Source organism: Abramis brama (assembly GCF_963993115.1).
Source record: "Abramis brama genome assembly, chromosome: 25".
In the NCBI taxonomy this organism is placed as follows: domain Eukaryota; kingdom Metazoa; phylum Chordata; class Actinopteri; order Cypriniformes; family Leuciscidae; genus Abramis; species Abramis brama.
The window spans coordinates 2,641,873-2,666,184 of record NC_139987.1 but is presented as its reverse complement, the minus strand read 5'-3'; the positions used below and the strand labels follow the sequence as shown (position 1 = coordinate 2,666,184).

Sequence of the window (24,312 nt, the reverse complement as noted above, 5' to 3'; positions counted from 1 at the left end):
GGTGTCCAGTGTAATCAGCAGGTTCTCCAGCTGTGCTGTGCAACACCCCGCGGGGACAGCATGTCTGAGCTGCGTATGTTGCCTGGCGCATGATAACCCGTGCCAAATCCTCATCAATGAGGCTCTGCAAAAACTCATTCAAGGACTGGCAGGACACGGGCCGCTCGAGGACCATAATGTAGTGGTCAGGCTCCACCTGCCAGTCCAGAAGCTGGATGATCCGAGGAACCCGGGGCTCGTGGGTCGCATGATCGTGCAGAGAGACCTCCAGTGGAACGGGCTTGGAATAACCGTCCTGGAAGAAAGACAGTTGTTATGATGAGTAGATGGATTTAGGATTTACTGTAGGCCAGTCCTGGACAAACTGTTGGCATCGGTAGATTGTCTATTCAAAAACCATTTATAGTCTGTGATTAATGTTAATATGAGATGTATGAATTTGAAAACAGTGACTGAGAGGGAAAACAGAGAGGGCACAGCCTACTTACAACGCTGACACGTTCTGTATCGTCATTGTAGGCAAATTTCTCCGCGACCTGAAGAAAAACACAAAAATGGATCTGTGTTAGAATTATTTAAAATTAATTTGTTCAAAGTTCATTTATTACATGAATTTCACAAACATGTAGAGCACGTCTGACTATTTAAACAGGTCTGACTTGTTAAGTGCACTAAACACTGAATATTAGACATACTTAAGAGTGCTTGGATAAGATAGTCAGATGAGTATAATACAAGACAAAAGGTAATTATCTAGATAGATATTGTAATTATTGAAGATTAATACCTGAAATCCATCTTCCAAACGAGTCGCTGCATAAACATTTCCAAATCCTCCGACACCCAGTTGAATGCCGATTAGATAAAAGCAGGAATTGATTTCTGTTGAAAGAAAAGTAAGAGGTGTTGACATGAAATGTCAAGCAGGGACGGTCTACTTCATCTAAAACTATTTCAACAAGATTTTTCTGATTCATAGACAGTTCATTGAATAAAAGCGCTTAAAAATTAAATGTAAATCAGTGTAAAATATACAACTTAACCCATACATATCTACACATTTAAAGTATAAACCATTGAACTGCTTGTTAGCAAACTGACCCATAGGCTAATTATCCTCTTATTATTCAGCTGCGGGCTCAACAGTGTCCTCTGCTCGACCGTCTGAAGCTCGCGGGACGTCAACACTCATGCAAGGTGCGAATGGAGACAGTCGTCATCCACTTCAGGGTCACCAGTGATATCCTGAGGAGAAGTCGGACCTAAAGAGGGTAATGACATCAGTATCACCATATTAATAAACACTCATAACTAAGCTTGCTGTAAATTAAGTGACTTTTTGGGTGAATTCTCACTGGACACATTCTTTCCACTTTTTCAGTTGTCAGTCACTGTGTGCATGCAATAAATAAACATCATGTCATGTAATTAATATCCATGTGCATATCCTCCTTGTTAGGCAGCATAGAGACTGGCGTTCAAAAGTTTTGGATTGAGAAGAATTTCTTATGTTTATGTCTCTTCTGCTCACCAAGGCTGCATTTATTTGATTAAAAATACAAAAAACAGTAATTTTGTTAAATATTATGACAATTTAAAATAACTGTTTTAATATATTTTAAAATGTAATTTTCATCCTTGATGAATAAAAGTATTGATTTATTTTATTTCTTTCCCCCAAAACGAAATAAAAAATTCTTACTGACCCCAAACTTTTGAACAATAGTGTTTAATGTTACAAAAGCTTTCTATTGTAGATAAATGCTGTTCTTTTGAACTTTCTATTCATCAAATAATCCCGAAATAAAAATGTAAATAACTGTTTTCAACATTGATAATAATGAGAAATGTTTCTTGAGCATCAAATCATCATATCAGAATGATTGAAGGATCATGCGACACTGAAGACTGGGGGATCAATGGGGTATTTGATCAAATTACAGTCATTTACTACTTTACTTTTAGGAGCAAAATAAATCAGATTTATTTTAGAAATCATCACATCTGTCTGCTGGTGGATCAGTGCTTTGTTATTAAACTGTGCCGATTTTAGTCGTGTAACTTAACAGTTAGCCTAACGTTACTTCACGCGCTTTTGAGTGAAATCTGTGAGACAACGCTGAAAATATTGTTAACAATTATAAAAATTAATAAATAAATAAACTGACGTTACCCTGACTACATGAATCTGAAACGGGTTTCTCCATTAGCGACTTCAGACAGATATAACGGCATTAACGGTAGACTAACGTTGATGAAGTGGACCATAGAAGAAAAAAACGGAAAGCGTTTATGTGAACAGTAGGCCTAGATGTGGTACGTTTAAAAGACAGCCCGTCAATTTTATACTTATATTTACAAAAATAACATTACCTCAGGAAAACTCAGCCAGGCGATGTGGACTCAGTCGCTTCCCAGCTTACCCTTTGCCCTCTGGTTCTTTCGCGGGCTTTGCACGTGAGGTGTAAAATAGCCACGTTTCTTTTTTGTATTATTTCTTTTTTTTTCTTTCTTTTTTTTTTATTATCTAAGGCTATTTTATTATAATTATCTATTTCCCTGGTAAAATTAATAGATACATTAATGAATAAAACTGCAGTTACTTTATGTAGTTTTTTTTGTTTAAAAAAATAGTTAATTTTACAATTATTATTACTGATATTAGTATTACTTCATCTAAAACTATTTCAACAAGATTTTTCTGATTCATAGACAGTTCATTGAAAAAAATACAAAAAACAGTAATTTTGTTAAATATTATGACAATTTAAAATAACTGTTTTATACGGAAGCCCTAAGAGGCCATGGATTGTTATTTTTTTCTATCTTGTTTTCTCGTGATAACGACTTAATTTAGGGCTTCCGTAGTTTTAATATATTTTAAAATGTAATTTTCATCCTTGATGAATAAAAGTATTGATTTATTTTATTTAACAATAATTTGTAACTATTATTACAAATCTGTTCACTTAAAAATCAAAAATCAATGTTTTGAGAAAGAAATTAATAATTTTTACCCTGTGCATTTCAGTGTAAATATAGGCCTACCTAGTCTGATCACTTAGAAATCAAAACTCAATTTCTGAGAGACAAATACAGTTTTCACCCTTGCATTTCTGTTTATTTTGTATGTTGAATATGTCAAGTCACCTTTATTTCTGTAGCACTCAGATCGTTTCAAAGCAGCTTCACAATAGTAACAAATTCAAATTATTCTGTAAAGCAGCTCTAACCGGCTCTAACAAGCCAATAGTGTCATAATTCAGCTCAAGTCAGTTCAGTTCAATAACTGTAAAGTTTATCAATTGTGCATATATACTGCAGGCTATAGGCTATACAGTGTTGTTGTGCTCATGTGACAAACTCCTGTACCTCCACTGCACACTGAACAAGAAAAAGACACGAGTGTTTTACATTATCTGTGTTTGGCATACGCATACAGTATGGCTAATGGCATTTAATGGTTAGTGTGTAGAGTTACTATGCAAAAACACCATTTTAAGAAGAGTTTAAGATAGTTTTGAATAAAGTGTTTTGAAAAAAGTTTGCTTTTACAGGAGATGTGATGTTTTGTATCTTGTGTTTTGTGGTTTTATAGAGTTTTGAGAAATAGAGCCATAGTTTCAGCAACTGTGAGTAAGCAATTAAAAAAACTGTAAAAAGAGGACACTTGGTGTAAGCATTTTGTTACTTCTGTGTTACGAAGTAACAAAAGTTCTGTGTTTAAAGATCTTGGGGAATAGATCGTAAAACACTGACTCACAGAAGGGTTAGACAGAAACAACCATGACATCAATAATAGTATGTTAAATAAAACATACATTTTTATGCATTTAATCTCACTTTATTGACAATTTACTTCTGACCTTCGATGATTCAGTGAAACCATAAGCAAAAATTACTATAGATTTTTTTAGTTTGACAAATATAATTTTAGGGTGAAAATTAGCCCCTGATTTACACCCTCAGGTATATATGATTTTTTAATAGTTATATTAAAAAATGTCCTGGCTCTTCCAAGCTTTATAATGGCAGTGAATGGACGTTTGTGTTTTGAAAGTCCATAAAAGTGCATGATTTAAGTGCTCCGCACGGCTCTGGGGGGATAATAAAGGCCATCTGAAGCAAAGCCATGTGTTTGTGTAAGAAAAATATCCATATTCAAGTTGCGCTTTAGATTTAAGTAAAATCCGTATGTTTGTTTAGCCGGAAGCTAGTTATTTTACTTTAAGTTTTAAATACGGATATTTATCTTACTCGCGTTGTGGGCGGGGCTTCTGCGTGGCCGCTTAATAACGGCTACTGTTCTTTTAGTTTAGAGTAGAATAAAACAGGTTTATTTAGGAAATAAGCATATCATGATGTCTGTTGGTGATCAATGGATTTTTAATCGATTTAAGTCGATTTAAATCGCGAGTAGCCTACGTTAATCCTGATTTAAAACACCAGATATGACCATTCATTTTTTAATGCATGTAAACTAAGTATATTTAAGCTCTTTGTCATTTTAATTGTAACAATCTTGTTTCTGCATGTGATCCAATGATCATCTAGCTTGTTCATTCGTTGGATGTCATACAAAATCATTCCTACGGTAATCTGTCCAATTATGAGAGAGAGAGAAACAAAATATGGAGGAAATAACATTGATATAGATTTATATAAAACGTGTGTGCCATAATTTGGTTACAAATTTGTACCCAGAAGTGTGCTAAATCAAACATCCAAGGACGTAATCATTAGTTAAAATGGAAATAAATGTGTGTGTGTTTGAAAGCACAGCAATCAAGTTCTGTTTTGTTAAGGATTAGCAAATGAATTAGAGATTAGCAAATAAAATTACCGTATTAGGTATAAATTGGCATAATAGTATAGAATATGAATACTGTAGTGAATGAATTTTTAATGACATGGGTACTAAATAAATTTAACATTTAAAATAAAACATCTATAAAAGAAACATCAAAACAGCGGTCTCAATTTGTTTTTAATAAAACTGCAAAACAGTCATCAGATTTACAGTACAACCTCAATTATTGAGTCAGTACATGGATTGCATTAAAAAACCCAACATTTTAGAGCAAGCCTCCAAAGCTTTTGTGCAGCCATATGCAAAACTGCTCATTTCAGACTTACTAACAGAACGACAGCTAGCGGAGACGTGATTTAAAAAAAAAAGATGATTATAAAAATATCATATTCCCCTTTACTGTAGCCTGACTTTTTTATCCCTTTCTACACATCAGATCCTGTTCTTTTGCCCCTTTGTATCAGAAGTATGATCCATTATCTGAAAAGATGTTTCAAACATGTAGTGGCGTACAGTGAAGACAGGCAGCATTATTATTATGACACAAACACAAATCAAGGTTTAATTCTGAAACTTCCAATCGTACGAGTCGAGTGACAAATACTGAATCAATTAAAAATTAATTGAACATTTTAGCATGTCATTTTGTTGCCATATCAAGTTTCATCTGCAGAAATAATGCCATAAATCATATCAGAGAAGACTCTCTATAATAAGCTGAAATGCAGAGGAGTTGTGATCATCGTAAACGTCAAATATCCTAATCAAATAATAATAATGCCAAATGAATGGTGTGACTGAAGAATAATGCACGGTGAACCTGAAACAATGAGCTCTCTGCTTAGACTACTCTTCACTTAAAGCATAAAACACACATTTCATTTAACGAAGCTAATTTAGCATTACAACTCGAGACATAAACGGGGAAAGCACTATTGCACTCTGCTCTGTCATGATTACAAATACATAACATTAAAATATTAAGACGACAAAAGAATAAACAAACGTGAGTGTAAACCAGATCTGTTAAGACTGGCGAAATGCACAGCTGGTCCTTGAGGAATGATGGCTTGAGGGTTTTTGAGAATACTTGTTGGTGTGTGTGTGTGTGTGCGCACTGAGACATCAAACACCCAGTCTGTTGGCCTGTGTCAGCACCACCTTCAGGACCGGCATGAAGGCCGACGTCTCGCTGAAGTTGCTGTTGCTCACGATGTGTGTGTGTATGTTGAGCCCGTCGGTGTAGCAGCGGCACTCGATGCTGCGGGCCATATTGTGGAGACCACCGACTATAGCTGGAGACAGCTGGAGAGAAGAAACGTGTCTCTCAGACAACAAACTGGAAAATCACTGTGCAAATTACAATATATAAACAACGACTGTGGCGGCAGCAGCATTTTGAGGCTTTAAATAAAAGTGTGTTTGTTACTCACTGTTTGTTCTCTCAGCTTGTCATAGAGATACTCAAGCCTCTTATGAGCATCATCCAACTTCCTCTTGGTTTGCTGTGAGGATGAAGAGGAAAAACTTGGTTATAATGCTGGGGAGTTTGAAAATGGACAGACAGAAGTTGCAAAAGAATAGGCACACAAACATTATTATTATTATTGTTAATAAATTCCTAAGCTGTTTTTCTTAACCCTCTGGTGCTCTTCGTGTGTCGGTCAAGAATGACAGATTTTGTATTTTCTTTTTGTCAATGAAATGATTGTACTATATTTTAGTTTGATAATGTTTTTTATTTAATATGTTGTATTTTTACGGGATTTTTTTAATACTTAATTATATTTATGCAGATTATTACTGAGGTGACAAAAGTTTAAAAAAGTGAACTTAAAAAAGTAACGAGAAAATCCAAGCCATAAATATAAAAAAAGTTGTGTTCCAAATTTGAGGTTGGTATCTCAAAAAATGAGCTTTCGGTCAGATGTTGTTCGGCTGCAGTACCAAAAGTTTCCACTAGATGAAATTCGTCTCCCATTCATTTCCAATGCGCTCATTTTTGACCGTGAGGAGCACAAGTGTGACTATTTTTTACATGAGCATTTAACCTTTTCGAATCATGCCCATGATTTGTTTGTGTGTTTACATAAAAAATAATAAAATAATAAAAACGTAAAAGTTTTCTGTCAAAAATGACTGAAGAGCACCAGAGGGTAAAAGGAGCTGACAATGTTGATATGTTTGGTCTTGGCGGAATAGATCTGTTTCGCTGCTGCTGCTGTTATATATATATATAAAAATATAAAAAGAAATCTATAAAAATCAAAACGGAAACCAAAAAAAAAGAAAAATAAAGGAATTTGGGAAAAGATAAACCGGATTTCATAGGGCCCTAAATCATGAAATATGAGATTGCTTTAATTAGTGTAATTTCACAGTAAACAAACCGGGTCTGAAGCAGCAGCCAAACATTTCTGGATCAGTCCCTCAAATGTGGTCTTCAGGACCATGTGTTCCTCTGGGATCGGCTTCTTGGTGATCTTCTCAGTGGGGATGGACTGATGTGGACGGGAGAGAACACAGAATAACATTTAACATGGGGAAAAGACAAAGCGCATGACCACTTAAGGGTTTTTTAATGTCACTTAAACTAATACCTTTATCACATCTCCAATTGGAGCTCCAGGCGCCCCTTCCATGTTAACCTGAGGCATGTTGGGATTCCTGCATGGGGGTCCCAGTGGCTGCTGATGGATGGGGGTGAAGGTTGTTGGGCCCGCGTGCTGATCTGGGGCCTGTTGTTGCGGTGGAAGGGTGTGCATGCCGGGGACAGCGGGGGCCTGAGGTTCCCCTACAGGGGCCATAATTGGAGCGGTGATGGGTGCTGGTGGAGTGAAGTGGTCTGGGATCTGGAGACCAAAAACAGAGCATGTTTTCTTCAAATCAAGCCAAATCCATGTACGTTATGAGCAAGAGGATCTTCAGCCGAACCCACCTTCTTCTTTTTGGCAGCTCTGTTGAGAGTGGGGGGGTCGTTCCAGCCGTTCTGAGGTCCTAAAGCAGAACAAAACAGATCTTCTCAGTTTAGATTTCAAAACCTTCCAACCCGCCGTACCTCTGAGAGGTTCATGCCAGGTGGACCTCAAATTCATTCTTAAAATGTATAGCATAGACCCGTTATGGTTTATCACAACACACTGATCGCAAGCAGGTTCTTAATCACAGCTAGTTAGGGATTTGTTTTCTGCAGGCATCAATGAACACAAGAAAATGATCTATGTCTTGGACAACCAATGTAAAGGATGAGCTACAGCCAGAGTGAGGTTCTGGAAGCTTCCACTGGCCTACAGTACTTACCATGCAAATGCAGAGCAAACCCATTATTTTCAGCCACTACTTGATCATTACATATACAAATACTTCAAAATTAGAGATTAATACATTTTAGAATCACTTAAGAAAAATAAAATCATCAATGTGAGAAAAAGAAAAGTGCCTCACTGATCGTTAGAATTATTCATTAATAATTTGAGCTGGACAATTATGGTCCACCATATTAAATTGTTAAAAAAATCCCTTTATAGTTCACCTTCCAAAGACCAGGCGTCTTGGTTTAATCCTCCTGTGAATAAACAAGGTAGCTGATGCATAACTTGTCTAAGAACTTATTTTTAATCAACATGAAGATATTAGTTTAACATTTAAGTGAATAAACATGTAATAAACAGAAACTGACCACTGGTAACCATTTTTAACTGTGCAACTCGACTGATCACCACTTTTAATCACCTGTCGGCCTGTTCACATATAGCCCTGCACTACAAACATCCATGCGGTCGTTTAATTAATATGAGGTCATAAAAGTTTGAATTAACAAAATACAAAAAATAGTTTTAAATGGAGCATGTCACACCACCACCGGACAGTTTTTAATGCATTCTGATGCAGTATTTTGATCATAAATACCAAATGCTTCTTTGAGATTGAGAAGACTATGAATATATATATATATATATATATATATATATATATATATATATATATATATATATATATATATATATATATATATATATATATATATATAAGGGGTGTGATGAGACTCTTCTCACGAGACGAGACACGAGATTGGGTTCACGAGAACGAGACGAGATTTTTGCACAATATTTTATAGAAATCCTCAATGTCTGAAGCTGCATTTCGAAATGTTTTAATTAATAACCTTGTAATGAATGTCATTTCAGTACTACTTTACGGGTATGAATTATCAAATGCATTGAAAGACAACAATATACAAGCACTGTAAAAGGTTTTGCCACAAACTCAGCTGACTGGCTTTTCTCCTCATGATTTCGCACGAGTCTCTTCTGATCTTATACTGTACATGAATTATGAACTTCTGACAGGCTGTGTGTGACCTCCTAACTGAACTCCTTTCCACAAACTGAACATAGAAATAAAAACAGTATACATAACTAAAATAAATGACAGTTTTCTCAAGGTCTTGTTAAGTGCAAGCAATAAGTGCAATTGCAACCATAATCAAAGTACTTTCTCAATATTCAAAGTGCGAACAGAGACCAGAGCCACAACTGCACTGTCAAGAGATAGGTTTGATATCGGGAGACAGGCTATTGGATGAATGCAGCCTAATTTATGCGCATCAGGGAGCTCGTGTTTTACTTTCAAATTCATGATCGCACGTACTCTGTGGAAGCGGCGGTGCGGAGCGCATTCGACAAGATAAGACATTTATCAGACGTTTTAGGCTCTGTTGCGCACCGAATCCTCCGCCATCGTCACGCAATCAGTGAACTGTGATTCCTGCTGCACTGTGTGCGATGTTTACAATAGTTTACTATGGTTTTTGTTTTTATAAAACAGCAAAACGACAGTGGAGGCGGTGCCCGTAATATGTAATGTGAATGTAGCGGTGGCATATTCTATGATAACTTTACCCTCACGCTCAGTCATGGTGAGACAGCTTTTCACTCCACGAGAAATCTCGCCACATCTTAGATCTCATCACACCCCTAATATTTATAATATATATATATATATATATATATATATATATATATATATATATATACACATACATATACATACATACATACATGTGTGTTAATACTGATTGCTGAGATTGAACAAGCATGTCTGGTATGTTTCAGACCTGTTCTCTGGGAGGCTGGAATCAGTGCGGGTTCGTTCTGAGTACCTGGAGCTCTGGCTACTGGAGGAGGAAGATAAGCTGAGGGCGACCCCGGCCCGCCATGCTGGAAACACACGCCAGAAGACAGAGCAGGAGAAGAGAAAGACCCAGACACCAGAGGAGGAGCTGCTGGCTGAGAGGAGGCAGGGTGCATGAAGTGTGGAGGATAGACAGCAGAAGAGGAGGAGGAGGATGGAGGAGGAGGAGGAAGAGGAGAGGCCGTGGAGGAAGAGTACGGCACAGGCTGATAGATGCCGGGTGTGAACTGCTGAACGGGGGGGTAGTCTGATGTTGGTGAGGAAGAGGAGAGAACAGGCATATGCAGTTAGTCATTTATAGAGATATTTCACATTACAGCCGCAGTTACACGCGTGCAAATATTAATTCAGTACATCTGAAACAGCTCTAGTGGAATGATCTTTAGCCATTAACATACATGCAAAGAATTTACAGCATTCTTAAAAAAAAAAAAACATGCACTGCTTAGTTTTAACCTTAGCAGTTCAAGTTAGGACTCCACAAATAACAAGATTGGAGCGTGGCTCGCTGATCTAGCTGATCTGAAGTGTTTCTAGCAGATTTCCATGCATTTCCAAGGGTGTCCCAGACAGATGCTCACTGACCAAGACACGATCACCACAAACCAGTGTGCTTATTTTTCACAAAAACTATTCAAAATTTCCAGTAATTGATCATTTTCATAATTTATTAAAGCTTTTACATGTTGCTAACAAGTGTCTAAATGAGACTACAGAAGTTGTTGGGGACATTAAACACTTTCACAGCCTCGTTGTGTTTATAATCTCGCTCTTGCAAACTTTAATAACTCGAACTCTCAGGGAAAAAACACTGAAAGAGTCGGAAGCTTAATGGTGTGACGATGAATTCATGTGACTGTGCTGTAGTTCGTTTATAGTCTAACTTCTACTTCTGCCGATTGTATTTAGACATCAAAATTCATTTGTGAAAATGATCTTGATGGACAAAACATGCCAAGTATCATAAACTTTTGTTGATCACAGAGCTTATTTTTTTGTAAATAATCCAAAAGGAGGGAATAAGTGTGATGCGAAGTTACGGGTTGGCCTACAAATTTACGTCATCACTACAGCGCTCAATAAGTGTAAGCTGAAGAGCTAACATTACTAAATGTAAAACTGGTGTGAAATAAATGAAAGCTAACTAAATATATGGGGGGGGGGGGGGATCTACTAAACATGACAAAAGCACAGAACAAATTTACTAAAACCTAATCAAATAAAACAAAAAAACTAAAAACTAAAAAAAACACATTAAAAATATGAATAAATGCTATAAATAATACTAAAATAAAACTGCCCTAGATTCACACTATATAGAACATATTTTTTAATGGCCATAAACTAATTACTTTTGAATCGAAAATAGCTCAAATCAATTATGTGATTTATTTAATGCAACTCATAAACATTTTTATGTTGGTAACACACACACACACACACACACACTGAGTCAGTGCACTTACTCTGGTACTGCTGCGAGTACATGAATGGAGTGGAGGCGGGGACTGACGCCATCACTGGAGACTGAATGCCGAAGACTGTAGATGTGGACTCAGCCTGAGAACAGAGAGAAACACACACACACACAGACACACACACACACACACACACACACACGTGTGTTTAGAGAGCCTTCTGTCACAGCGTGATCCACTGATCCTTCTGATCGAGTGTTGCTCGTGCGGTGTGTGTAGCCTGTGTCTGTGAGCTCTGTCGGTGTGTGTACCTGCGGGTCTGCGGCGGGCACAGGCTGGCGAGGGACACTGGGCAGAGCTGTGGGGGTTTGGTTACTCCAGGACGTGACAGTAGTGGCGGATCTACCCTGAACACAACACAAACACACGCTGGAGTCAAATAAAGCACCTGCGTGTGTGTTTCCCAGCTGTATGCGAGTGTCTCTCGTACCTGTTGGTAGTACTGAGGCGGCGCAGCGGGCTGTGGAGGCTGTGTGTGTGTCTGCGTTTGGTGTGTGTTCTGCGTGCCGGTCACTGTGGCCACAGGCGTCTGCTGTCCCAGAGCTCTGCTCAAACGATCTCGCAGCTGCTGAACAGAAACCTGCAGGACAAAACAAACATCACATTCACAAAGATGACGTTAAACCTTACGGACACAATCTAAAACAGCAACAAACTGAGCCCCAAAACACACGAGACCCCAGCGTTAGAGACTCCATTCCACTCTCTTCAACAGTGTCAATCATGGTCTTTAAAATCAACTATTAATTATTAGTTAAAGGGATAGTTCACACAAAAGTGAACATTAGCCCATGATTTACACACCCTCAAGCCCTCCTAGGTGTATATGACTTTCTTCTTTCAGACGAATACAATCGGAGTTATATTAAAGAAATGTCCTGGCTCTGAGGGGGTTAATAAAGGCCTTGTGAAGCGATGCGTTTGTGTAAGAAAAATATCCATATTTAAAACTTTATCGACTAAAATAACTAGCTTCCGATTTTGTGGAAGAGTGACCTCTGACCCGACGCATGAGGTAATGACGAACAAGGAAGCGCAGAGGATAGAGCAAAACAAAACACCAGTCACGAATTAGAGTTTAAAACGACAATTTTTTAAAAAATTTGGACAATTCTTCTGGCCAAACGGCCATCGTGGCGTAACGTAAATATCAGCAGTACGTCGCATTACTCGCGTAAGTTGCACTTTACAAGTCGAATTTTAAGTGGAATCCGTATGTTTGTTTGGGCGGAAGCTATTATTTTACTTTATAAGTTTTAAATATGAATATTTTTCTAACACGAACATATCGATTCACAGGCCTTTATTAACCCCCCGGAGCAGTGTGGAGCACTTTAATCATGGATAGATGCACTTTTATGATGGATAGATGCACTTTTATGATGGATAGATGCACTTTAATCATGGATAGATGCACTTTAATCATGGACAGATGCACTTTTATGATGGACAGATGCACTTTTATGATGGACAGATGCACTTTTATCATGGGTAGATGCACTTTTATCATGGATAGATGCACTTTTATGATGGATAGATGCACTTTTATGATGGATAGATGCACTTTAATCATGGATAGATGCACTTTAATCATGGATAGATGCACTTTTATGATGGATAGATGCACTTTAATCATGGATAGATGCACTTTAATCATGGACAGATGCACTTTTATGATGGACAGATGCACTTTTATCATGGGTAGATGCACTTTAATCATGGATAGATGCACTTTAATCATGGATAGATGCACTTTTATGATGGACAGATGCACTTTTATGATGGACAGATGCACTTTTATCATGGGTAGATGCACTTTTATCATGGATAGATGCACTTTTATGATGGATAGATGCACTTTTATGATGGATAGATGCACTTTAATCATGGATAGATGCACTTTAATCATGGATAGATGCACTTTTATGATGGATAGATGCACTTTAATCATGGATAGATGCACTTTTATCATGATAGATGCACTTTTATGATGGATAGATGCACTTTTATGATGGATAGATGCACTTTAATCATGGATAGATGCACTTTTATGATGGATAGATGCACTTTAATCATGGATAGATGCACTTTAATCATGGACAGATGCACTTTTATGATGGACAGATGCACTTTTATGATGGACAGATGCACTTTTATCATGGGTAGATGCACTTTTATCATGGATAGATGCACTTTTATGATGGATAGATGCACTTTTATGATGGATAGATGCACTTTAATCATGGATAGATGCACTTTAATCATGGATAGATGCACTTTTATGATGGATAGATGCACTTTAATCATGGATAGATGCACTTTTATCATGATAGATGCACTTTTATGATGGATAGATGCACTTTTATGATGGATAGATGCACTTTAATCATGGATAGATGCACTTTTATGATGGATAGATGCACTTTAATCATGGATAGATGCACTTTTATGATGGATAGATGCACTTTTATCATGGATAGACGCACTTTTATGGACTTCAAAACAGAAACAACCATTCACTGGCATTATAAAGCTTGGAAGAGCCAGGACATTTTTTATATAACTCCGATTGTATTTGTCTGAAAGAAGAATGTCATATTCACCTTGGATGATTTCATTTCATTTTTGGGTGAACTATCCCTTTAAGGAACATTTCCCACATAATAAATGCTTACCTGCTCAGTGTTGGCGGGCAGGTAGGATATGGCCGTCTGTAAGCTGCCCTGAGATGCCAGCAGACTGGCGTATTGATTCATCTTCTCTGCCAGCAGCGCACCCATATCAGGAGAAACCCCGTTCTGAGTCTTCACCACTGCTCTCTGCAGGACCACCACCTTCTCCACCAGCTCCTACAGATACAGGTGATCACAATACAGCTACATCAGTCCACTGACCCATCCTGCAATGCTCATGCTGTGCTCAGTACACAAGAACAACAAGATTCACTATCAAGCCCAATAAAAACATGATGGATTAAAGGTGCAGTGTGTGATTGTTAGCGATATCTAGTGGTGAGGTTGTGAATTGCAACCAACAGAAGTTAAGGTGGCTGACAGGAAGTGATGTCGTCATCTGAGACAGCAGACCAGTTAAGCAATGAGGTTTCTTTACAAAGATAAAGTAAGAAATTAGGTTTACTTAATTATTCAGTACAATTATGTTATTGCGAATATTATTGTTACTTGTTCATCATTGTGTCAGTGTTTTATTCGCTGAATTTAGCTAGTTTCTATGCACGAAGAACAACATAGTGACGAAACGTGCTCTGTAGAGCAGTTTAGGGTTACTGTAGAAACATGGCAGCGCAAAATGGCTATTTCAATGTAAGAGCTCATTATGTAAGGTCTTTATACACCACTGAGAACATAGTTACTGCATTTCTATCAACAGGTCCTCCTATATATTACACATGCAGCTTTAAAGTCGTGTGTGAGTGTGTTCCTGCGGTGCGGTCTGACCTGCAGTGACAGTGGGCCGCTGGACTCCTGTGCTTTGGCCCAGTGGGCAACGAGCTGCTCGACTGTGCCGGCGCAGATGTAGCAGAGACAGGCCTGATCCTGCAGTGTCGAGTCCTCAGACGCCGCCAGCCTGGAGCCCAGCAGACCTGCAGGAGGAACACACACTCACATTCAGGCTAACATTAAACACACACAAACAGCCATGACTATAGGTGAATGGAGAAACCAAAACTAAGGCTGGGCAATATAGCAAAAAGCCTTTTGATGACATCCAATACATATAATCTGATATTAAAGACTCCCTGTGGTGAAAGTCAAGCTTTAAATGTTGTTTATATGTGTATGTGGTGTTTTTAATGTGCTTTAAGACAAACCATGTGTAAATTCATAAGTCGACACCATTGCTGAGTATTTTGTTGTTTCTGACGTCACAAACGACCTTGTAACCAATCAGATTTAATATTCACATTTATTTTCTTATTGCAAAACATTTTGTTGTGGCTGAATATCATGAACAAAAATCAATAGGCTAACGACACCAACACAAGGAACCTTTGCCTATGGTTTGAAAATATCCCAGCCTAACTAATATACATTTCAAGCATTATTAAAGACAAGTAAACACTCAGTAATTTAAAAAAGAACAAAAACAAATTAACAATCGCAAATAATTCTACAAAAGTTACGATTGATATAATCAGTGTTTTAAGATTTTCAGGTATTCAGGCACAGAAACTGTAATCAAATGTAAAATAACACTGCACTTTGTAAATAAAATTTACATTACAAATACAGTTACAGATTCCTGAACTGAAGTATCCGATTCCCAACCCTGTTAATGTCAGACTGTACGGCAGTCAAGACGCGCTAAAAACGGACTCGCGCGAGAAGACTCGTCAGAGATTTACATCATCAATCCGTGACTCCTTCAGAGTCGTGATCTGCGTCACATGCAGGACAGAAACGGAGGCTAGCAAACAAAAACAAAAATCTATAGCGTTAATTTTGTTCATGGCTTCTCTTGAAAAGAAAACTGGAAAAAAAACGAAGACGTGTGTGTGTGTGTGTGGAGCAAGTGGTGGTTTGTTGTTGTCACACTAACATCAGGTTCTGCACTCCTATTGGTCTTTGATTTGACGGTTGTCGTAGAAGACACACTGCAGGACTGTGCCTCTAAACCTCTGACACTGCCAGAATTAAGATCTGAAGGCAATGGGCATTAGTCGGCTGACGGTAAATATCTCAAACTAGTAATCAAAGACTTCAGATCTTGACCTGGGATTCAAGGAATCCTTTAGGACTCAGACATCTAAATCATGGCCAATCGTACAGTGTGAACCCGGCTTTACTCAACAGGTTAAAATATTTTATTGACCTGCTAGATAGCCATGTAGTTCTCTAACAGTAGCACCAGTTCATTATATAACGCTTGACCTTATCAGACCAGCAATCATTCTGTCTAATGCTGTCGAACTGTAATGTAAACATTATGTAAAGTCAGCACTCACCACACAGTGAGGAGAACTCGTCTGGCTTGGCGTACGTCATCACTGCAGCCAAAGCCTCCTTCCAGTTCTGGAGGTCACAGGTCTCCAAAATATCCGACCAGTCCTTCATCACCACGGCACTGATGAGCTGAAACACATCGAGACCCAACATTAATGTGGAAAATGTCAAGATGAGCATTTCAGATCATTTGAGTACAATATTACACATTCAGAACACATCTGAGAGCCTGAAGAGAAAGTATAATTATTGACCCATGTTATTCCATGTTTTGAAAGTCTGCATAAATATTTTATTAATTCAATAACTATGAGTCAAGTCAAGTCAAGTCAAGTTTATTTATATAGCGCTTTTCACAATACAGACTGTATCAAAGCAGCTTCACAGTATTAAATTAAAATAATACATCAATGCTTGTTTCTAGTGGAAAACGTCCACGTTTGGTAATGCTGATCAGTAGTATTGTTGATTGATTAATTAAATTAAATATCCCCAAATATCCCCAACTGAGCAAGCCAAAGGCAACAGTGGCAAGGAACCGAAAAACTCCATCAGGTGACCTAATGGAGAAAAAAAAAAAACCTTGGGAGAACCCAGGCTCAGTCGGGGGCCAGTTCTCCTCTGGCGTTTATGAACTAGAGGTCGGATTTAACTATAAGATTAAAAGTATTATATGAATGCCTGGCTGAAGAGATGCGTCTTTAATCTAGTTTTAAACTGGGAGAGCGAGTCTGAGCAACGAACAGTATCAGGAAGACTATTTCAGTGTTTTGGAGAAAATGTGAAAATGCTCTCCCTCCTTTGGTGGATCTGGATATCCTAGGTATGACCAAAAGCCTCGAATTTAGTGACCTTAAAGAGCGCGATGGATTATAGGGCGATAGAAGATCCGTTAAATAGACTGGAGCTAAGCCGTTTAGGGCTTTATAAGTCAGTAGCAATACCTTGTAATTAATACAGAACTTTATAGGTAACCAATGTAGTGATGATAAAATTGGTGTTATATGATCATATTTTCTTGATCTAGTAAGAACTCTAGCAGCTGCATTTTGGACTAACTGTAGCTTGTTTAATGAGGACGCAGGACAACCGGCCAACAAAGCATTACAGTAATCTAGTCTCGAGGTCATGAATGCATGAACTAATTTTTCTGCATCAGAAACTGATAGCATGTTACGTAGCTTAGCAATGTTTCTAAGGTGGAAAAAGGCTGTTCTTGTAACATATGAAATATGATTTTCAAAAGACAGGTTGCAGTCTAATATAACACCCAGGTCTTTTACCGTAGAGGATGAAGTAACAGGACATCCTACTATGTTAAAGTTGTAGTGTGAGAGGTTTTGTGGGTGGTTTTTTGAACCGATGATTAGTACCTCTGTCTTGTCTGGATTTAATAAAAGAAAATTGCGCGTAATCCAATCTTTTATATCTTTAACGCACTCTGTCAATTTGGATAATTTAGCGTTTTCATCTGGCCGTGATGAAATATAGATTTGAGTGTCATCAGCATAACAATGGAAACTAATTCCATGTTTCCTTATAATATTTCCAAGTGGCATCATATATATTGAGAATAACAGAGGGCCTAACACAGATCCCTGCGGCACTCCATAGTTTACTGAAGTTATGATCGATTTTTCTCCATTTAAATAGACAAAATGGTAGCGGTCAGATAAGTATGATCTGAACCAACTTAATGCTTGTCCTTGAACACCAGTATAATTTTGTAGTCGATCTAAGAGTATTGTGTGATCTATAGTATCGAACGCAGCACTAAGATCAAGTAAAACTAGTATTGAGATACAGCCTTGGTCAGAAGCTAAAAGTAAATCATTTGTAATTTTAACGAGCGCAGTTTCAGTGCTATGATGCGGTCTGAATCCTGACTGAAACTTTTCATAGATGTCATTTTCTTGCAAGAAAGAGCCCAGTTGAGCGGACACAACTTTTTCTAGTATTTTAGACATAAAAGGAAGATTTGAAATGGGTCTATAATTTGCTAGATTATGCGGGTCTAATTGTGGTTTCTTAATGAGAGGTTTTATAACTGCCAGTTTAAATGTTCTTGGAACATGACCTAAAGATAAAGATGAGTTAATAAAATAATCTTTATTAAAATAAATATTTATTAAAATAAATAATAAATCTGTTTGTTTGGGTTCACTGAGCAGCTGAGACAGATCAGGTAAGCAATTTGAAAAATTATCTATGGTGGATGGAAGGATTGTTCTGCCTGATCGATAACGCAGCGCAGCATGATATATTACAGCAGTACGTAATATGCAAGTTACAATGTAATTGTCAGTGACATCATCACTTTGTGGAATGATATCTATATCGGTTGGATCGGTTCCATGTGATATAATTAAATCGAGTGTATGAATAAAACGATGAGTTGGTCCGGTAACGTTTTGCTTGACCCCAAAGGAGTTTAATAAATCTGTAAACGCAGCCCCTAACGCATCATTTGGATTATCTACGTGTATGTTAAAATCTCCAACAATTAATGCTTTATCGACATTGACTAATAGGTCTGAGAGAAAATCTGCAAACTCTTTTAGGAAATCAGCGTAAGGCCCAGGCGGTCTATATACGGTAGCCAAGGCTAGAGATAAGAGGGGAGTTTTTCTAACATCTAAGAGCGTAACATTTAGTACAAGTACTTCAAACGAAATAAACTTATAACCCGTTTTCTGAGTAACATTGAGAATATCTCTATAGATTGTTGCAACACCGCCGCCACGACGAATCAGACGGGGTTCGTGCTTATAGGAGTATCCTGATGGAGTAGACTCATTTAGACCGAAATAATCATTTGGTTTAAGCCAGGTTTCAGGAAGGCAAAGTACATCGAAGCTATTATCCGTGACTATTTCATTTACAATAACTGCCTTAGGTGTGAGTGATCTAATGTTTAGAAGACCTAGCTTTAAAAATTGTTTTTGTTTACTAATAGCAACATTTTCTGTTTTAATAACAATTAGATTTTTCCTAGATCCTGCAGTAAATTTATTATTTGATCTCATTAAACGAGGAATAGACACAGTTTCTATGCAATGTTCTACACTAGTATTTATATCAGTTAAATTGGTGCAGCAGAGACTATGATTTGGACTTTTGGTTACTAGTCAAAAGGTATTTAACATTTTGGAGATGTTATCCGACAGAAGATCCGCTCCGAATCTGCTTGGGTGTAAGCCATCAGCACGGAAAAGCCTAGGACGCTCCCAAAACAGATTCCAATTATTTACAAAGAGCAGTTTCTGCTCATTGCACCATGACATTAACCATTCATTTAGCGCAAATAATCTACTAAACTTTTCTTGTCCTAATCGGTACGTGGGAAGCGGTCCTGACACTATGATCGTTGTTTCAGGCGATGTGCTGCGTACCATATCGATCAGATTCCTGAAGTCTTTCTTCAGAACCTCCGTCTGGCGCAGCCTGATGCCGTTCACTCGCGCGAGCAGCGATTTCAGAAACACGAGCAGCAGGAAAGCAGTGACTGTGCACCTTACTTTTACCTAACGTAGCGTGTACGTGCCGAACGATGGAATCGCCGATGATCACAGCATCGCGTTCTGTTTCGCGAAGAGGGGAGAAGCGGTTTTGGGTGGATATCTCGAAAACCGGGAGGGTCGGAGAGAGTCTTCTTGGTCTAGACCTGACTCGCGTCTTCCGCTGCGGACCCATCCAGGCTTCGTGGTGGCATGTTGGAGCCGGAGTGAACGAGACCATGGCTGATCGCGACCTCGGCGCACGGAGGAACGCCGTCAAAGGATGTTGAGAAACGCCGGTCTATCAGCTCGGCTTGTCTCACTAAAAGGTCGTGGATCTGTTTCTCAACAGCTTCCAGCTCAGACTGCAGTGCGTGCAGCTCAAATGTGTCTTCACCTGCACCAAAAGGTAGACTACTTACATCTGATATATTCGCCATTTTAACAGATCGACAGTAAGTTAGCAACGACGCTACCAGTGATGCTATCAATTTTAATACTAATTTATGACTAAAGTCTTGGATATAATCCGTCTTTTTAGTGGTACGGGTGTAGAGTAGACGCACGATAGGCGAAAAAATGTTTGTTTGTAATTGAGTGTGGAGAAGACGCGTTCAGCCGTGATCCACAGGAGTAACCTATAAGAGTATCCGGCGTTGGATCACTAATAGGCTTGAGACGCTTCTGCTCAACAGTCCACGTTGTAACTATGAGGTTTGAGCAGCAGTGCTTCTCAGTGAGGAAAAGTAGAAAATGTTCATTGTAAGTGAGTTTAAAGAGAAAAATCAAGAATTATAAATCAAATCGATGGAGCTCCAAAGACAACAACGCGTTCAGACGCAACGCATGCGCATTCGTCAACCGGCCATGAAGGGATTGGTTCTTGGTCTGGTCCAAATAACAAAAAAATTAGAAGGATTCATAACTCCTATAACTAGTACTGAAGAACAGTAGTGGGAACTGGGTTAAAAAAATACAGATTTTTATTTATTTAAATCAATTCTCATATTTGAACCAATAAGATTGGTTATTGGTTATCGAAATAACCAATCTTAATTGTTTTCAGTTGATGAATGAACAAAGCATTGTAGTGCTTCAACTGCTCGAAGATGTCAATAAAACAGCTTGTAAACAATGTCATGTAATGTTATATTTACCTCAGACAAACCATTTAATGTCCAAGGCTTGTAAGTTAGCTAGAAAAATTCTAGAGAAGAGCATTTACTCAACCTGTTCTTCAATATATGCTTGAATAAATCCATGTTATGACAGCCAAGATGTCAATGTTTATAATATTTAAAAAAAAAAATTAGAAGAAACATAATTATGTCATTAAAAATGTATTATTATAATGCACGAAAACATCCTTGTGTAATTTAAATGTAAGTAGTATACAAATCATTTAATTTTAACCCTTAATGTTATAGTAATGCACCAACTGGGATTCCCTGTATAGTTTTAAGCATTAGTTGAGAGATTATTTATTTTATTTTTTTGAGGAAATTTGCCATGTACTGTATCTGATAGGCCCCAATTAATCATGATCGAATGCTTGTGAATCGAAATCAAATCAAAACGTGAATTGTGTGTCCGTGCCCAGCCCTAGCCCCTCACCTTAGAGATTTTGCTCTGAGTTTTGGTGAAGTATTTCCTCTGAGTCTTTTCCAGAAGCTCAGGACCGCCAGCAATAGCCAGGATGATGCCGTCGGCCATTCGGCTGTCATGGAGACAGAGATTAACAGCAGCTTCGTAATCCCCAGTGAGCAGAGCCTGTGTGATCAGCCCATCGATATCTGAAATGCAGCAAGCATGAAAAATTCAGCAAATACAGAATTTGACTCCTAGTGTTGTTTGATCAATCAACTGTTGTTATATCAGGTAGGGTCCTTAAAAGAAACTTGCCCTGGCTAACTTTGAGGTTAATGGCCTCAGAGGTTGGAGCTGGAGTAACGTCTATGTTGGATGTTTCCTCAACAACGGGCTCTTCTTCTTCATCAACGGGCTCTTCTTCTTTATCAGTGCGCTCTTCTTCATCATCGTCAACAGGAATCTCGTCTAGGTCAGGTGTCTCTGTGGCAGGAGGTTCTGCCTCTTCCTCGATCTCGACAGGGCTTTTCTCTTCAACCTGGGTTAGAAAATCATAGATAACACTTTATACAAAGTGTTCAATTCTCACTATGAACTAGTTGCTTATTATCATGCATATTACTAGGATATTGTCTGTTTATTAGTACTTATAAAGCACAAACTAATGCCTTATTCTGCATGACCATATTCTACATCCATTGATCCACCCAATACCTAAACTTAGCAACCATCTTACTAACTATTAATAAGCAGTAATTAGGAGTTTATTGAGGCAAAAGTCATAGTTAATAGTGAATATGTGTTCTCCATACAAAAGTGACATACAAAAACATTAGCATGGCTTCCTCTTCCTGATTAATTTTGACCAACTGACATTCCAAATAAATCTAAACATTCTGAAACAAAAAACTAAACAAACCTAAACAAATATGCCAAATGAACCAACAAAAACAATGAAAACAATGCCTACTTGAAAACTGAAAACAATGGCTACATAACACCAATAAGTCAAAGTTGCTCAGATCTCAGATCTTTATTCCTGCCCATTTCTCCTGCATCCGTCATAAGTTGATTATGAGAGCCTTTTCCACACTAATGTGTTTCCGTTTGAAAACACATCTTTTTCTCTCCATTTTGGTCTCCTGTCCACACTGAGACGAAGCTTTTTTCCAAAGCGGATTCATATGAGAACGCCACTTTCACGCTGTTGGGTGGACTGTGAAAACGGAGGTATTTAAAAACGATGATGTAAGTTTAGTCGTGATGCATATTGAAACCCAAAGATATTATACTGGTATTGTGCCTGTTATGTGCAATTCACTTTCACACAGTTGCTAAAATATGTTACTTTGCACATGCTTCATATCACAGTCCTGCTAAGATGACAGAAAATATACTCGCATTTGCTGTCCTGCGGCAAGGTGAATTTAGCATTTTCCGACGTTTCAGTGTGGAATAGAAACTTTTGGAAAATGCTTGAAAACGCTAGTGTGTACGAGTGTTTTGAAATGAAAACGCCGTTTTCTAATGTGTCCGGATTAATGTAGCCTTATCTACCCAGACCTTAATATGTGGCCTTGTTAGGAGATGATCAACGATATCCGCTTCCCCTGTGACTGGTCATAATGTTTTGGCTCAATGTATTTTCCATTTTGTTTGGTTTATAGAAAAATAGTTGCTTGAGCTGCTGAACGTTTTTACTGTGCAAGTTTCTTCTCCAAATATTTTTTTCACTTCCCCTTCCTAGGAGAGAAGCTCATGGGGGAAAAAATTTGTGCTCCCGTCTTGTTTTATATAATTAAATAAAATGTATCTTCTTGTTTGGTTCTCAAAAACTCATTACGAAGTCAAACATGCTGAACTTGAACCCAGAGGCTGCCTGAACGAGTTGTGGAAATAGAAAAAGGACCTGTGGATAAAACACAACGACTGGTGCACTCACCACATTGGCTGCATCCGTTTTGCAGTTTTCTTCTAACGCTGATGCAATCTGAAAACCACAAGCAAATCTAATCAAGTCCTACACTTTGAGACCCAAAGAAGCCGTTTCAGACATTCACACTACAAACCATACTTTTTTTTAAACAAATACCTTTAGCGTGAGCTCTTCCTTCTTGTATCCCAAAAGCTCCAAATATTTGCCACGTGCATCTTCTTCAAAGTTTACCTGAGAACATAAATCGATTGGTTACACCTTGATGAACACAAGCCTGCTGTACGCCAGTTTAGGAAGTATTCAAGTGTCCTACCTTCAAAAAAGACCAAATGGTCTTCTCAAATTCATTCTGAGCAGCTTCAATCTTGGTTTGGCAGTACTGAAGGAAGTTTCCTGCGGTGAGTGTCGCCTGAAGTTGGTTTGATCGATCAAGGAAATCGGTTTCTGTCACAACCTGACTGACATGCACGACATGGGCAGAAGTCTGCTGGGGCTGATGGGCCGACGGCTTGATGTTGTCCAAAGTGACTAGTTTTCCACCAAACTGTTCACAAAAAGCGGATTTAAAACAAGCACACAAGGTTTAGGGTGTCTAAAATGCACTATAGGAGCTTTCGCAGCGGCTAGTTGTAGGAACTCAGTTATAGGAACGAGCCACCAGTGTGATTTCCTGAGAACTAATGGTTCCAATAAGAACATTTTCCTGGTTGCGTTCGCACCGCCAGAAGGAACTCTGAAGTGAAGTGAGCAGCGCTTGTTGTTGTGACTTTTATTTTGACGGCGCTGAGAACGCCAGAGCCTGAGCTCACATCGCTCGCATTCTCCGTGTTCATTAGTTTACGTCCTG

At 38.3% G+C, this 24,312-nt stretch overlaps 1 protein-coding gene and 1 long non-coding RNA gene across 8 annotated transcripts in view; both read right to left on the bottom strand.

Moving 5' to 3' along the window:
- Nucleotides 1-487: 487 nt before the first annotated feature.
- On the bottom strand, nucleotides 488-2,545 carry LOC311076781. Its single transcript, XR_014604703.1, has 4 exons — nucleotides 2,374-2,545; nucleotides 1,102-1,262; nucleotides 788-882; nucleotides 488-536 (listed from the first exon to the last, which is right to left on the bottom strand). It is a non-coding gene; the product is annotated as an uncharacterized lncRNA (long non-coding RNA).
- A 2,424-nt stretch (nucleotides 2,546-4,969) lies between these two features.
- Nucleotides 4,970-24,312, bottom strand: part of sec31a (SEC31 homolog A, COPII coat complex component) — a 27,555-nt gene continuing 8,212 nt past the window's right edge. For 2 of the 7 annotated variants that reach the window (XM_084104240.1, XM_084104241.1), the window contains exons 11-28: nucleotides 23,779-24,009; nucleotides 23,622-23,696; nucleotides 23,472-23,519; nucleotides 21,845-22,067; nucleotides 21,557-21,735; nucleotides 16,448-16,574; nucleotides 14,940-15,085; nucleotides 14,157-14,330; nucleotides 11,912-12,061; nucleotides 11,733-11,828; nucleotides 11,470-11,563; nucleotides 9,972-10,250; nucleotides 8,343-8,375; nucleotides 7,749-7,807; nucleotides 7,411-7,662; nucleotides 7,201-7,311; nucleotides 6,244-6,315; nucleotides 4,970-6,115 (exon numbers count right to left, since the gene is read on the bottom strand). In XM_084104240.1, the coding sequence (XP_083960366.1) occupies nucleotides 5,936-6,115; nucleotides 6,244-6,315; nucleotides 7,201-7,311; nucleotides 7,411-7,662; nucleotides 7,749-7,807; nucleotides 8,343-8,375; nucleotides 9,972-10,250; nucleotides 11,470-11,563; nucleotides 11,733-11,828; nucleotides 11,912-12,061; nucleotides 14,157-14,330; nucleotides 14,940-15,085; nucleotides 16,448-16,574; nucleotides 21,557-21,735; nucleotides 21,845-22,067; nucleotides 23,472-23,519; nucleotides 23,622-23,696; nucleotides 23,779-24,009 (2,529 nt within the window). In that variant the 3' untranslated portion in view covers nucleotides 4,970-5,935. Of the gene's footprint in view, nucleotides 6,116-6,243; nucleotides 6,316-7,200; nucleotides 7,312-7,410; nucleotides 7,663-7,748; nucleotides 7,808-8,342; nucleotides 8,376-9,926; nucleotides 10,251-11,469; nucleotides 11,564-11,732; nucleotides 11,829-11,911; nucleotides 12,062-14,156; nucleotides 14,331-14,939; nucleotides 15,086-16,447; nucleotides 16,575-21,556; nucleotides 21,736-21,844; nucleotides 22,068-23,471; nucleotides 23,520-23,621; nucleotides 23,697-23,778; nucleotides 24,010-24,312 lie in introns of all 7 variants that reach the window. The other 5 variants (XM_084104238.1, XM_084104237.1, XM_084104239.1 and 2 more) reach the window with 4 other exon arrangements.